The sequence below is a fragment of the Amphiura filiformis genome, chromosome 4 (assembly GCF_039555335.1).
Source record: "Amphiura filiformis chromosome 4, Afil_fr2py, whole genome shotgun sequence".
Lineage (NCBI taxonomy): Eukaryota > Metazoa > Echinodermata > Ophiuroidea > Amphilepidida > Amphiuridae > Amphiura > Amphiura filiformis.
The window spans coordinates 8,616,954-8,632,467 of NC_092631.1; the positions used below are offsets into that span (position 1 = coordinate 8,616,954).

The 15,514-nt window shown below is 36.7% G+C and overlaps 1 protein-coding gene across 1 annotated transcript; it reads left to right on the forward strand.

The window, feature by feature from the left end:
* The first annotated feature begins 857 nt into the window (after nucleotides 1-857).
* LOC140150529 (exonuclease 3'-5' domain-containing protein 2-like) lies at nucleotides 858-11,255 on the forward strand. Its single transcript, XM_072172560.1, has 4 exons — nucleotides 858-1,100; nucleotides 1,817-1,974; nucleotides 3,059-3,829; nucleotides 9,367-11,255. The coding sequence occupies exons 1-4, from the start codon at nucleotides 861-863 to the stop codon at nucleotides 9,947-9,949; spliced, it is 1,752 nt and encodes a 583-aa protein (XP_072028661.1). The 5' UTR covers nucleotides 858-860; the 3' UTR covers nucleotides 9,950-11,255.
* The last annotated feature ends 4,259 nt before the right edge of the window (nucleotides 11,256-15,514 follow it).

Below are 15,514 nucleotides of genomic sequence, written 5' to 3' on the forward strand. Positions count from 1 at the left end.
CTTTTTTTCAAATGCTATGATCCTGCTCGTGCATATAATTATATTTGCTAATTGCCCTCAAACTCTGCCCTCGAGCGTGACATGTGATCGTCTGGGGGCTTTATAGCCGAGATTTGATGACAATGACAGAAGTTGTAGATTCGCTACGCAAAAATACAAATATTGCATCACAAAATGCTACGCATTTTTCTTTTTTTGCATAGCAAAATAACTGCTATGCAAAATTTGGAAACTGCTATACAAACATGTGTTTTGCATCGCACAAACAGCTATGCAAAAAAATTGACTGAATTCGAACCCTGTCCGTAACTCAATTTGATTTTTGCCATCTTGAATATCCATCACCAACTGCTGAATAGGCAAGTGACTTAACTTGTGATTTGATGACTTGTGACTTGACTTGACTTGACTTTCAAGTTTTTCAAAATGATTGGACTTACCGTACTTTTGACTTTGACAAAAGGACAGTTTGTGACTTGGACTTGACTTTCACACAAAATGACTTGTATCTGTGGTGTGCATGGTTACCACAAATCAACATTTTTTCACAATTGCTTTGGATATGTCGATTTGAAACATAAAACTTCAGGATGGTATTAACTGAGAAAAATAGGATATATTACAAGTATGACACCAAAATCTCATCATGAGTTAAATCAAGGGGGGGGCTGTCAAATGGGTCAAGGACTTTGCATTTTTAAATCATCATTAATTAATAGATTGGTGCACAAGAAGTATTAATATTTTGTGTTTCCATTTGACACTGTGGTGGTATTATTTTTGATATTGGTTATTTTTGATATCACATTTCATCATAAACAATATTAGTCCAATCTTTTGATTTCATAATTTACAGGAAAATGTCATCTTCAGGTTCAATGCAACTCATATCTGTATCAGCTCTCACCATTTCCTTGACGGCAGCATTGTATTTTTATCAGAAATCTTTCAGGAGACCTGTTCCTGATAACAGGAAAAGTAGAGGATTATGGGATGGCCACGCCATATGGAGACAAATGCGTCAGGTCTTAGTGGTGAGAAATGCTGAGGAATGTGTAAATGCTACAGCAAAATTGAGACAAGCCACTGAGAAAGTAAAGGTGAGTCAACCACAGTGAACATTCTTGGTAGACAAAGTTTTATCATTAGACATGTGATGTGATCAAGCAAAATGAGTTGGATGTTAGGGATATTGATTTTGAGATAGCCAATTCAACTTCCTTTGTATTTTATTGTTCTGAGCAACATTAAAATGGCCATATCATGTCTCTGGAACCATAAGTCTAATTTATGATGGGGTTTGCGCCAGGGGTTTGCGCAAAGTAAAGCTTTGAGAATGGGTCATGTAATGAAATTAAAACTGACTTTTGATTTTGATTGACATCAGACTCATTTAGATTGATCACACCGCAGTTTGCTCTTTAATTTTGTAATACCACTGACCTTCAGCTGGGTTGTAATATTCAACACCTTGATTCTGGTAACATCTGGTTGGTGTATGATGTCACCTTGTGACATCACAACCCATCTGAAGTTGAATGATTCAGAAAGTTATATGTTTTGGGTCAGGAAGCCAGAATCAATCAAATATTTTTGTTCCAGTACCCGGAAACCCTTTTGTGTCAGGAGGTTCATACATGGTCATATGACAAGATAAACACATCAATAGATATGTCCAGCCTAAACAAGCATCCACTCTGGGAAAAACAGCCCCTTTAAATGAAGTATTTTACTGTTTTTTAACAAAAAGTACAAGATCTGCACAATGTTTTTTAATTATCTTTATCCTTTTTTTCACCATCACTGAACAATATAGGTGCTTGGATTGGACTGTGAGTGGTGCTCTAAGTCTGGTAAACCTAACAGTGTGGCTCTCCTTCAACTGTCTGCAGCAAATGGCTTATGTGTGCTTGTACAGCTTTGTCACATGCAACAAATACCACAATGTCTCAAGGATCTTCTAGCAGACAAAAGGTAAAATGGGCTATTCCAGTTGAAATCCATACACCCCTTATGGAAGACATTATAACCTTAATCTCCCACACAGGGGGTGTTGGTTTCAAGTGGAGTAACCCATTCAGGTAACCCAATTTGAAATTCATACTCCTTGTGTGGATGATTATAAGGTGGTCATGTCTTCCATAGAGGTGTAGGGATTTCAAGTGGAATAGCCCAACATTTTTTACAGTTTTATTTGGCCTATACTAAGTAATATTATTAAGAGAAAATAATAACAACAGCTAATAGCTCATGACTCACACACTTTGCTTTTTCTGATGATTAACGCTTTTTCCGGGTTAGAACAGGATAGAAACACATACAGGGTTTCCCAAAAACTGCCTCTGACAAATTAAGTTGCCTACAAAGTCAAATCTGTGGGTTTTGCACTACCGATAAAAATATACCAAGTTTCAATAAATGTAAACAACAGATCTTGTTTAAAAAGCATGTTTTTAGATAGAACCACATTTGGGTGTATTTTATTTTTGAACACCCTCCTGTAGAAATTTTTTTTTATGAGGGTGATCATCACACATCCAGTTTATAGTCAAGTAGTCAAGAGAAGATTTAGTTTGTTTTATCAGGTGTAATATACAACATAGAAAAATGGGTAGAACATGGTGTTTTGGCCAAGTGTTTTTTACCGTATTAAGTCCAAATATGATCACATAAATTTGGGGGAGGATTCATCACGTAGACCTATTTGCAAAGACCTTTTGCACTGCCTGATTTGGTGCAGTTTATGGCATAAACACAAAGTCAGGTTCTGATTGGCTAATTGAATCCATCATTACATCAGCACCTCATTCGCCGAACAATCTATGCAGCATCGCATATAATGGAGGCATGACCTGGTTCTGTTTACGCGATCGGCCAGTGCAAAAAAGTCTTGCAAAATAGTGTAGTTTCTTAATATTTGTGTGTAATATTGCAACTTCCACTCACCTTTGACTTTTCATTTTTAGACCCCCCCCCCAGAAAGTGGCATTGGGCATGGAACTTTACCCGATCTACCCAGATCAATGTAACATGTTGTGGTCATTATTTATCTTTTCAGTATTTTGAAAGTTGGTGTTGCAACACTAGATGATGCCATGAAGCTTCAAAGAGACTACAACATCACAACCTTTGGATGTGTTGACCTTCGCTACATGGTAGTACGTCACATCAGACGTGACCTCCGACCTCATTGCCACGGAGCTGGTCTGAGCAGACTAGCCCAAATCCTCCTGAATGTAACTCTAAATAAATCATATCGCATACGATGCAGTAACTGGGAAGCATTTCATTTGTCATGGCAACAAATGGAGTATGCTATCCATGATGCTTTTGTAGCTGTAGCTATCTTCTTTGAAGTTATCAATCATAAAATCAAATATAGTGGACAAGAATTGGATTCAGTTATCTGGTCCAGTGTCGTGCCACTCTGTCAGGGCATTGTTGATGTCAAATACAAGTTCAACCCAAAGAGTAAACCCAACAGTGAAACAAGTCCTATAATTCGCGGTGGTGGCAGTGGCAATCGAGGCAGTGCAACAAAAGCGTACAAAGCGAGGCAATCAATCATGTATCACAACTGTAAACTCCTAGCCCCAGATGGAACTTTGCTATGCACATGTGACAGGAAGAAAGCTGAATGGTATATATACAAAGATATTGGTGTTGCGGAGTGCCAGGAACCGTTTACTGTTCGCCTAAAATTTGAACCCAAAGGAACGCCAGGACCGGATCGAGGGTATTATCTATCGGAGAAAGAGAACAGATGTGTTGTTTGTGGAAGAGAGGACACTTACATCAGGAAAAATATAGTACCACATGAATACAAGAAGTAAGAACATGATAATACATGGTGTCTCTCAAAGAACTGTACCATCAGAAAATTTAATTATTATATTGAGAATTTTATTGGGCAATGGAACTATGGTCCGTATGCCTTACTCAAAAATCAAATTTTGTGATTTTCTCAAAAACTGCTATCTAATTTGTTGGATCCCCTGTGTCATTTCATTTCTGAAAATGTATACCGCTCATTCTACAAAATCCGGTGCCAATCCACTGTAAAAATTGAAAAAATAAAGTTGTTCAAAAAGACATCCTTTTTGTGTTTTTTAAGAGCAAATGTATCACTACTTTCAGATGTAAAAGATTGTCAACACCACTTGTATATTTTTCTTTCAGGACTTCATGATGTTTTTTAACACTAAAACTCAATGTAATGTGAGCTACGTTACTGGCTACAAAATGGGCTGGTTTTACTTAATCCAAGGTCATAAAAAGCAAACGAAAGATCACTTGAGTGAAATGTAACACCGATTTCACCATTTCATGGAAGTTTTGAAGATGCATAAATGAGTGCGTAACGTAGCTCACAGTAACGTAGTTCACGGGTTTTTAATGTTTTTGATGTGATTTGCGAACGTTAGAATGTTATGCCGGTTAATTCTAATATAAATGGGGTTCGATTACTGGTACCTATCACATATTATTAGGAAGTACTTGTTATACAAGTGCATACTATGGAATTCTGGTAACGTAGCTCACCAATCTTAACATGGTCGGTCGAAATTTCAATGTTTACAACATTTCTATGCCAAAAATGCTACAGCATCACGATTTTTACTGTTATTTTAAAAACCTATGAGTGTTTCCTTTCAAAAACCGTAAACTACGTTGATACCTCTGTTTTACGTCTTTCCAATAACGTGTGTTAAAAGGGGTAACGTAGCTCACAGCGTTTTTGTGGAAAGTGCAATTTATCTTAGAATTACACAAAGACGTTTTAATCACTAAAAAATAATGTTGATATGCAATATGATGACGCCTTATCTAATTAAAAAACAACAAATATGTAAAGATATCGCATTTATTCAAAGAAAATATTAAGGATCAGATTTGACACTTGAGCAGTGGAAACGCAATTTTAGCGATTTTCGAGCCTTTGCAAGGGTTAATCAGGCTGAAGAAAGCATTTAAAGTATGGACAACTATATATGTCCGTGTAGATCTCGTTTAGTTTTTCCAGAAAAACAACATATTTGATGCCCTAAATGCTCGACAAAGTATTTGTGGACCAAAGAATGGAAAAAGGGCTATTGGCACCGGATTATGTAGAATGAGCGATACTTTTATAATTATTATAAAGTTTAGAGATACGATGAAAAGCAATATCTAAATTACTGCCTTGAGGAAGGCATACGGATTATAGCTGCCATTGAATTTCGAAAAGTTGACCATTCTGTTGTTGAATTCTAACAATTGACCTTTTCAGTAAATCCCATAATTTCTTGCCGTTAGACCCGAGATGTCGTCATTTGATGTCACGCCATATGCGCACATAGCGAACATCGTTACTACGCATTACAAGTCAGCATGACGTCAAATGAAAACATCTCAGGTCTAACCGTAAAGAATTATGGGATTTAACGAAAAGGTCAATTTGAAAATTGCCCTCATTTTCAATCCATTGCACAAGTCAAAAATAATATGCATTGAATCATAGTGTTGGATACTTCAGGTATAGAGCTCTGATTGCTGTATGAATATGCTCTTCAATTTAAAATTCATACACCCTCTATATATGGTAGACATGACAAGTGTCCCACACAGGGGTGTAGATTTCAAATGGAGTCATCCATGCAGGTAACCCCATTTGAAATTCTCACGCCTCTGTGGGAGATTAAGGGGGTACTACACCCATGGCCAATTTTGTGCCTATTTTTGCATTTTTCTCAAAAATTATAGCGCATTGGTGACAGGTAAGATATGCATATTATAGGGGCAAAAACTACAACTACTGCATAGAAAGTTTAGCAACTCAAGGCAAGTAATTATTGATTTATTGATCAAATATTGGTTTTCCCTCATTTTTGACTGTAACTCCACAATTGTTGTCTGTGCTGAAATAAAATTTCCAGGGCAGTAGTTGTAGTCCTTGCCCCTATAATATACATATCTTACTTGTCACCAATGCGCTATAATTTTGGAGAAAAATGCAAAAGTAGGCACAAAATTGGGCAGGGGTGTAGTACCCCCTTAAGGTAATGTCTTCCATATAGGGGGTGTATGGGTTTAAACTGGAACAGCCCAATCTGTGGAAAGGATTCAATGAAGTATCAGCATAAAAGTCTTGTATTTCAAGGACTAATTAAAGGGGCATTTCGTGATCCACAGCCTCATCCCCCACTTTTCCCAAAAAAGTTGAGATTTTTACACCACTGGATACCTCTGGCTACATAATGTTTATGTACCAAATATTTCTTGCAGATTAATTCGTTTAGCAAAAATCACGCCAAATTTGAATTTCGTTCTGGTGCACCAGAACGAAATTACAACACATTGTCTATGGAGCAGTGTAATACACATAATCATGCATAACTCGCAAAGCATAAAATCGAAATCAACTGAAATTTTGGAAATAAGCTTTTTTCGTGGACATCTACTGAAAAAATGTCATAAAAAGAGGATGCTAGGATCACGAAATCCTCCTTTAAGCATTAAATTTTTAAAAAGTATATGAAAGCTGCCTTACTATAAAATTGCTTAGATTTTATATTTGTCAGAATTAAAATACTCAAATAGTACAATTTTTGATGGTAGGGGAGATTGGGGTTAGTTGAAACATTTTTCACAAAATCGTCTTTTTAACGCAAACCGATTACTTTCAAGAAACACTAACCATATCAGTATAAACATATACATACATGCTACAAATACAGCCTTAAACTTTATTGGACCTGCTTATGATTATTCATATAATCCAATTTGAAAATTTCGATAAACGTGTTTCAACTAACCCCACCCCTGGGGTAAGTTGAAACATAGGGTGGGGTTAGTTGAAACACGGCTTGTAAAAATTTCAAAATAATTATTATTGTGTTGTTAGGGTTATACTTCCCTTGAAAGCACCCTTTAACATACAATCAGTGTGAAAAAATGAATAAATAAATATGTAGGAGTGCGGGTCAATACTTTGGACACAAGGTGACGAGTGTCACCATGGACCAAAATATGAGAAGCCTAAAATATTATAAAATGTACTTTCTGTGTGCACTTTTTGCTTGTATTGTTGCTTTTTAACCATATTAAAGCAATATTGAAGAAATGGTAAACATGTTACACATTTTTAAAAAGTCAAATTTTTAACCATATTTTTCTATGCGATTTTCACGTGTCAACTAACCCCACCTCAAAAGTTTCAACTAACCCCGATGCCTATTTTTACATTTCAAAGTTCATTACACAAAAGAAGAAATACAATAAAACATTTATTTAACATTATTCTGGGACTTACTACTAGTGCTTATGATACTCAAAAAATAATCCCCTGAATCTTCAAACAACATGGAGATAACACATCTTTTCTGAGGGGTATAAAAATTAGTCAGTAAGTCAAAAAACAGATATTCCTTTCCCAAGCCAACACTGGTGGGGCATCAGTGCTGTTGCTAATTTGGTGGATGACCCTTACTAATACCTATTACTAGGTGCCAGTATTTTACCAAATTAATTTTTTGTGTCAGAAAAAAATACAATGTTTCAACTTACCCCGCGTTCCAACTAACCCCAATCTCCCCTACAGTTCTTTCAGAGGTCTACACAAGTCTTTCAAAATACAACCCTGGTCAATATAGTTAGGATTATTTGGGTGGAGGACCTGATATTACATGTAGAGAGTAAAAAAAGTGGACTTTGCTGAAAGAAAGGACTATTTAAACTTTTTTTTTTCACCTAAACCCAAACTTTATGAAAAATAGTGGTATCATGTTGAACCCAAAGATCAAAAATGGATAATTTTTTTGGATTCTTTTAATGAATTATGGTTTGATGCCACCAATTCCACCCCAGCTACAGGGTTCAAAAGAAATACCCCCTTAAAATTACAAAACATTTCTTTGCATAACTTGACATATATTTTGTTGATTTGAAAAATTCAAAAAGCTGTGAATAGAGGAATAGTTTTTCAACCCTCCCAAAGTTGTTTCATTGGCAAAATCAATATTTTTGGTCAAAAATAATCACATTTTCCAAAAAAGATGCTTTTAGAAAAAGTTGCACTTTACCACATTATGTACAAAACGTTCTCAATATTAATGTTAAGGTTAATTTAATTCTTGTTTTTTCCCTTCACCTTTCTGTCTCTGATCCTTCAGGCACTCATGCAACCATCATTCAGTGCAAAACAAAGATTTGTTGGAGTTAATTGTGGTGTAAAATAAGATTTTCTTTGAAGTTTTTAATCAGCAGTTGGTTCAAAATGACAAAATCACTAGGAAGGAGAAATGAGCTCTCCAAGCATAAATTTGACCAAAAGGGTGAACATTTACCTGTATTGGGTCAGTTGAAGCATATTGCATTTTGATTTAAAATGATGGCTTTCTTGGATAGAGGTGTAACACTCATGATGTGACCACAAGAGATTGGCTGCATCAGGTTAATTGGCTGGATGCTGACTTCCAACCTCCAATCTTTGTTGGCCCTCTCTTCTTTGTCATGTATGCCTTTATTCAAGAGAGCCGTTGCTATAGATCTTTGCAACTGTTTCAGTCTACCATTTGCAAGTAAATTTTTCATTTCTTGTAGCCAACGAAAGAAATAAGCATCACACTACAAACCTTATTTCTACTCCTATAGTGATTTTACCATTTTTTTGAAACACCGACTGAAAACCCCATTCATGTCAATGAATCATTGTTTTATACTGAAAGATGATTGCATGGGTGACCGAGTAATCGGATACATAAAATTTAAGAAAATTAACTAACAATTAAATCAATCAAACCATTGATCACATTGATATCGAGAACGTTTTTGTACATTACATGTATAGGATGTTGAAAGGTGCAACTTTTTCTGAAAGCATCATTTTTGGAAAATGTGATAATTTTTGACCAATAAAAAATGATTTTCAAAAAGAAGAAAATTGGGAGGGTAGCAAACAGATTCCTCTATTCACAGGTTTTTAAATTTTTCAAATCCACCTAATGTATGTCAAGTTATGCAAAGAAATGTTTTGTAATTTTAGGGGGGGGGGGAGTTATTTCTTTTGAACCCTGTATATGCCCATGTTTTGTAATTTTAGGGGGGGGAGTTATTTCTTTTGAACCCTGTATATGCCCATGTTTCAGGTCTGTTACTCTCAAAGATGCTGATTGAACAAACTTGTGAAAAGCACCAGAGAAAGCAATGTTTGTAAACTTTTTAAAAAGAAATCTTATTTTGCTAAGTTCAAGTGCTACAATACATGTATCCAAATGCTACATGTTCAATGAATAGTTAACACAATTGGATATATAGCTCAAAATATGTATTAATAATATAAACAGTAATGTAATACCATATTTTTCTTTGCAATTTCTCTCATTGCAGATTTTTCCCAGAGTACCTTAAGAACCATGCTTCCCATGATGTCCTACTACTTTGTCTCCCATGCCATCAGAACAGCTGGCTGTATGACAGCACACTACGCCAAACGCTAGTGCAAGAATACAACGCCCCCATCTCTTCCATCAACTCCCCTATGGTAGCAGATGAAGCAAAATCCAGAGTCCGTTCACACGCCAAAGGGTTGCTGCGCCATGTGAAGACCAAGTCTCTTCCAGAAGACAGGGTCAAAGAACTTGAGAAAACAATTAGAACTTTTTATCAGGTGGAAGAGGTCACTAAGGAGCTGCTGGAAGAAGCTGCTCAAATACAAACACGGAAACCAAACAAGGAATACACTGGTTCACATGGCGAGAAAGTGGTCACTGCAATAATGGAAAAAGAAGGGTGCACTGGGCTTGTCAAATTTGAGAGAAGATGGCGCCAACACTTTGTAGACTTAATGCAACCTCAATTTTTGCCAGAACTGTGGTCTATTGATCATGTTCATGAGAGCGTAGTAGGAAGATTGAAAGATGCACAGAAAGGGCTTGTGTTGGATAAGACACAGTCAAATTTTCACAGTTGACGAAAATGAACTGTGATAATATGATGATGAAGTCAACTACTCAGTGCCAGAAGTGGGTAAGTGGAATAGCTGCCATGTGTAGATGAGTACAATATACTGTGTGTAAATTGCCACATGTTCACAGGGCAGCTATTGCACTTACCCACTTCTGGCACTGAGCAGTCGATATGTGAGATTTTCTTTGGTGGAAAGGTGGTTATGGGGATATGCAGAAGATTTGGAGTGTATTGGGGTATTCTATGTGAAATCCATACACCCCGTATGGAAGACATGACTTTAATCTTCCACACAGGGGGTGTGAATTTCAAATAGGGTTACCTGAATGGGTGACTCCATTTGAAATATGCACTCCATCTGTTTTGGAGATTAAGGTCAAGTCTTCCATAGGGGGTGTATGGCTTTCAACTGGAATAGCACAGTTTCAGACTTCTGGGTATACCTTTGGGTTGCAATGTTTAGAAACCTGGTTAATAAATTATGTGATTTTTTTCACAATTTTCTCCACAAACCTGGAAAAAGTGCAGATTTTTCATTGCTTTTTACAAGATTTCAAAATTTAGTACATTTTGAGGTCTCTTTTATTGTCTCGCCTGATAAGGCAGGAGACTATATAATCACTTTTCCGTATGTATGTGAGTAAGGGGGGGGGGGTGTGTATGTGACATATTTGGTTAAAGTTTTGGTTAAAGTTTGCTTTCTGCCTATTTTCTCGGAGACTATGAGTCGCACGTTCCTCAAACTTGGTGGGTGGGTGCATCTGGACCCGAGACAGAACCGGTTTGTATTGGTTAGTGGGTCAAGGTCACTGAGGTTATCTAGGGGTCATCTGAGGTCAAATTAGTAAAAACTGTCATATGGCCATGAAACTTGGTGGGTCCAGTCAACATTTCAAGCCAAATTTTTGGAAGGTCATTTCAAGGTCACCAGAGGTCATCTGAGGTCAAATTAGTAAAAATTGACGGATGGGCATGAAACTTGGTGGGTACAGTCAACATTTAAAGCCAAATTTTTGGAAGGTCATTTCGAGGTCATCAGGGGTCATTTGAGGTCAAATTAGTAAAAACAGTCGTATGGGCATGAAACTTGGTGGGTACAGTCAAAATTTTAAGCCAAATTTTTGGAAGGTCATTTCAAGGTCACCAGGGGTCATCTGAGGTCAAATTAGTAAAAACTGTCCGATGGGCATGAAACTTGGTGGAACAGTCAACATGTAAAGCCAAATTTTTGAAAGGTCATTTCGGGGTCACCAGGGGTCATCTGAGGTCATATTAGTAAAAACTGTTGTAAGTTCCCCTATGACTTTATAATAAATCAATATAAATGATAAAATAGTTATTGGTAATTGTGTTTATTTGTTGTAACACTTTGGGTTTGTAAACTGTTCTTTCTTATTAATTATATTCAGTTTCCTCTTGTAGTATAGCAAGCATGCCCCATTGTATTTATTTGTTCTTGTGCAGGATGCATAGCCCCATTACGTACTGGTCATATGGTTGATCTTGGATGAGGTGTTCACAACAATATAATATTATAGGTGTTCACAACAATATAATATTTATTCATTACAATGAATGGTTTGGTGCAACTTTAGATTCTGGTATGCCACCCTGTCATACCCCCTCTGATAATTATGAGAATGACATATACTTACAGTATGATTAAGGTGCAGCTTGTAAATGGCATAGAACATAATGTACAATTTACAACAAATGTCATCTTCAGTCCTTCTTGTGGGATAGGCTTTTACAACTGGAGTTCATAACAATTGGTAAGTTTTTAGCGGGTTCACTGTCGGAAAAGTTTAGAACTGTCAAGCTTTAGTCAGAAGTAACTCTGACTTCTTCAAGACAAAGGGGAATCGAGGGGAATCCTGCCTTCTTTCTGTGTGAAAGCGTGGTAGGGTATTTCAATATGAGCCCTAAGGTAACACACACAGTTCAAACCTAGGAAAACTGCCGCTGAAAAGAATAGGCCACCTGCCTATGTAAATTGGGAATATATTTCCACTCAATAAAACAATTAATGATGAAGCACAGCCAGTTAAAACACTTGAGGTTTCCTCTCCTAAGATTCAAATCAAAACATTGCAAATTGCTCTAGCTTATTGTGTCCATACAAGCATGAATAAATTGGAAATGTAATTCAAGTCAATAAAACAAAGGATGAAACACAGCCAACTTGAAATACTTCTGAGTTTTCTGCTTCAAAGCATAGCAATCGCTTTGGCTTGTTGTGTCGATCAATATTTTGGGCCGGTATTATTCGCCGCCGTAGTGCATGTTAGTAACCACTGGTTACTGGTTCAAGCCTGGGCTCATTCACCTGTTCCGAATTATGATATGCCATAAGCTTTGTGTTGTAATCATTTCGATCAGTGGTTTGTAACTAAGAAACCGAGCTAAGAATGCGTGAGCTAGTTGACCTAGCAATGGTCATATTCTAACCTGCACTACACCAGCGAATAATGTCCAGTTTGTGGCATTATTTCATCATAAGTACCTCCTTCCCGAGGGGGGGGGGGCACATCAAAAAATTTTGGTGGGTAAGTTCCCCCAGAGTTTTGAGGTGGTGGGTCTTTGGGAGCTGACAGCGTTTGGTAAAAGGGGATCTTTTGGAGCTGCGAACAAGTAAAATGGGGGCCTTTGGAGCTGCGAACAGTCAAAATCAAGGGTCTTTCTTGGCTTTTTGGTTGAAAATCGCCTGAAAATAACAGAAATATGAGGAATGAGCAATTTTGGGGTCTTTTAGAGCTGAAATTATCAAAATCAAGGATCTTTCGGAGCTCTATTTTGGTCAAATATAGGGGGTCTTTTGGAGCTGCGAAATCCAAAAAAAGGGGGGGTCTTTCCGGGGAACATACCCTATGGTCATATGTGTTAAGTGCCACTGCCCACACCCCCGACCGGGATCTCCTTTACTTACAGATTGGCACAATTCAATGTAATAAAATAGAGTACATTATGATTGATATGCAAAAGGACACACCCAAAATATGTATGACATGAAGAAATGAAATATTTAAAGATATGGGTGTAACCTTAAGAGATCATTTGGATCAATACACATACTTCATCAATACACGGATCTATAGAAAATGTAAGCAGTGTACTCGATCCATTCATCAATACACAGATCTAACAGAAGATGTAAGCAATGTACTACTTCATCATTAGACAGATCTACAAATGACGTAGGCAGTGTAGGCCCAGTACTTCATAAATATACAGATCTACAGAAGATGTATAAGCACTGTTACACTACTTCATCAATACACAGATCTACTGAAGATGTCAATAATGTACAGATACACATATCTGCCAAAGATTTTAGCAATGTACTACTTCATCAATACACAGATCTAGTAGATGTAAGCAATGTATTACTTCATCAATACACAGATCTACAGAAAACTTAAGCATTGTAATATATACTTCATCAATAAACAGATCTACAGAAGATGTAAGCAATGTACTACTTCATCTACACACAGATCTACTGAAGATGTCAATAATTTACTACTTCATTGAAAGGCTACACAGGTCAGAAGCTGTCAGATGACGTAAAGTAATGTACTAATTCGTCAATACACAGATCTACAGAAGACGTAAGCAATGTACTACTTCATCAATACACATCTACGTAAGCAATGTACTACTTCATCAATACACAGCTCTACAAAAGGCGTAAGCTATGTACTACATCATCAATATGCAGATGATATGCAGACCAAAAGAAAAATATATTTAACGTATACAGAAAAAAGAATGAAACAGAAATAAAAATAGACAAATTCAAAAAAAAAAAATGAAAATGAAAATGAGAATGAAATAAAACAATTAAATTAAAATAAAGTCAGATGAAATCAAGTAGAATGTGTAAAAAGTAAATTCAAATAAAATTACGTAAAAGTAAAAAGGTAAAGTAAAATAAGTATATAAGTAACAGATTTGTTGACATAGGACATTGATTAAATCCTACTGTCAGAGGACATGCTACTACTGATAAGGCCTCCTATCCATAGGCTGTTCCCTTGTGGCGTGTGCCCTTGTTCCGTGTTTACTTTTTCCCATGTGACCTGCCACACAGACAACGAACCGTAGCGGCCACTAAGCAAAACAAAGGTTCGTTGTCTGTGTGTGGCAGGTCACATGGGGAAAATGTAAACAAGGAACAAGGCACACGCCACAAGGGAACAGCCTATGGATCTGAGGCCTAAGGGTATTGACGCTGAGCTGTTCCACTCTGCGTGCTGGTTGATGAAGTAGCTACTCAGGCCTACTGCATATATATATATATATATGCAGTGCTGCTGTGCCTAATGATGGGGAAGACGAAGAGTCAGAATGCGGTTGTTCTAAATGTCCCGCTAAAAAATGCATCGTCTGCAAATTCATTGTTGAAGGCAAGAAATTCACCAGCACCACTACTAACGAATCATTCCCCATTACTTCCAAACTTCATTGCAAGATGTCATGGCTAATTTATCTAATCACTTGTAATCAATGCAAAAAACAATATGTTGGTAAGACCACTACTTCACTTTACATTCGATTCAATAACACACGCTCTGATGTCAAAATATACAACACCAACAGAGGTAAATCATTGCCTATAGCACACCACTTCAACCTCCCTGACCATTCAATCACCGATGCACATCTCATGGCCATCGAAAAAATTCACAAACACCAAGAACACATCATCTTACACAGGGAATCATTTTGGATTAATAAACTCCAAACTCTTGCACCCAAAGGCATTAATGTGGACATATAACTCTTTTCTCCCCATTTTCCTCACGTCTAACTCCTGTTGATCACCATCATAATTCAGTCATCACGCCCTCACACGCTTTAATCTAATCTTGTTTTCACACGTCTGGTCATAACATCGTCATTATCATTCACAGTCATCAGAGTACATCACCTTGGTAAGTCATTGCTCATCTTTCGGTAACAACTTTTTTCTCAAAATGTTTCATTATCTCACATGTTTAATTTCATTTATCATGTTTATGCTCCTTATAGGGCCTTTGTGGTACAGAGCATTAATGCTTGGACCCCGGTCCTGTTATCTCTGTTTGATTTTATGCCTATGTTTAATTTTATTTGTTATATTTTTTTCGTTATTATTTATTTATATTATTTATTTATACTTTATTTTAATTCATTTGTTGTAGATTCCTTGATAAAGGCCCCAGGCCGAAACGTTGGATATACAAACTCGAGTATTTGCAACATCATTGTCCATCATTTCTCTCAACTTTATAATTCATTTTGGACTTTTACTATGCTGAGTCGCGTAGCTTACGGAATTCTTACACTATATATATATATATATATAATTTAATGGATCTACTAAATACACTTTTCAAACCGACGCAGCCACAACTAACTATATATATATATATATATATACTGCGCGGCTGCGCCAATAAAGTATCCTTACACTTGGAAAAATAATCACAATTTCCAAACTGAACAATATTGGGGTATATTTGTTTTTTTACTAGATGCACTATCTAATCCTGCACATTATGACACCACATTGAATCCAATGTGACTT

Bases quoted from the DNA above. Each gene is read 5' to 3' on its own strand.
- LOC140150529 (XM_072172560.1), top strand. From the start codon at position 861: ATGTCATCTTCAGGTTCAATGCAACTCATATCTGTATCAGCTCTCACC. The intron at 1,101-1,816 runs GTGAGTCAACCA...TGAACAATATAG, and splicing joins AAGCCACTGAGAAAGTAAAG to GTGCTTGGATTGGACTGTGA. The intron at 1,975-3,058 runs GTAAAATGGGCT...TTATCTTTTCAG, and splicing joins GATCTTCTAGCAGACAAAAG to TATTTTGAAAGTTGGTGTTG.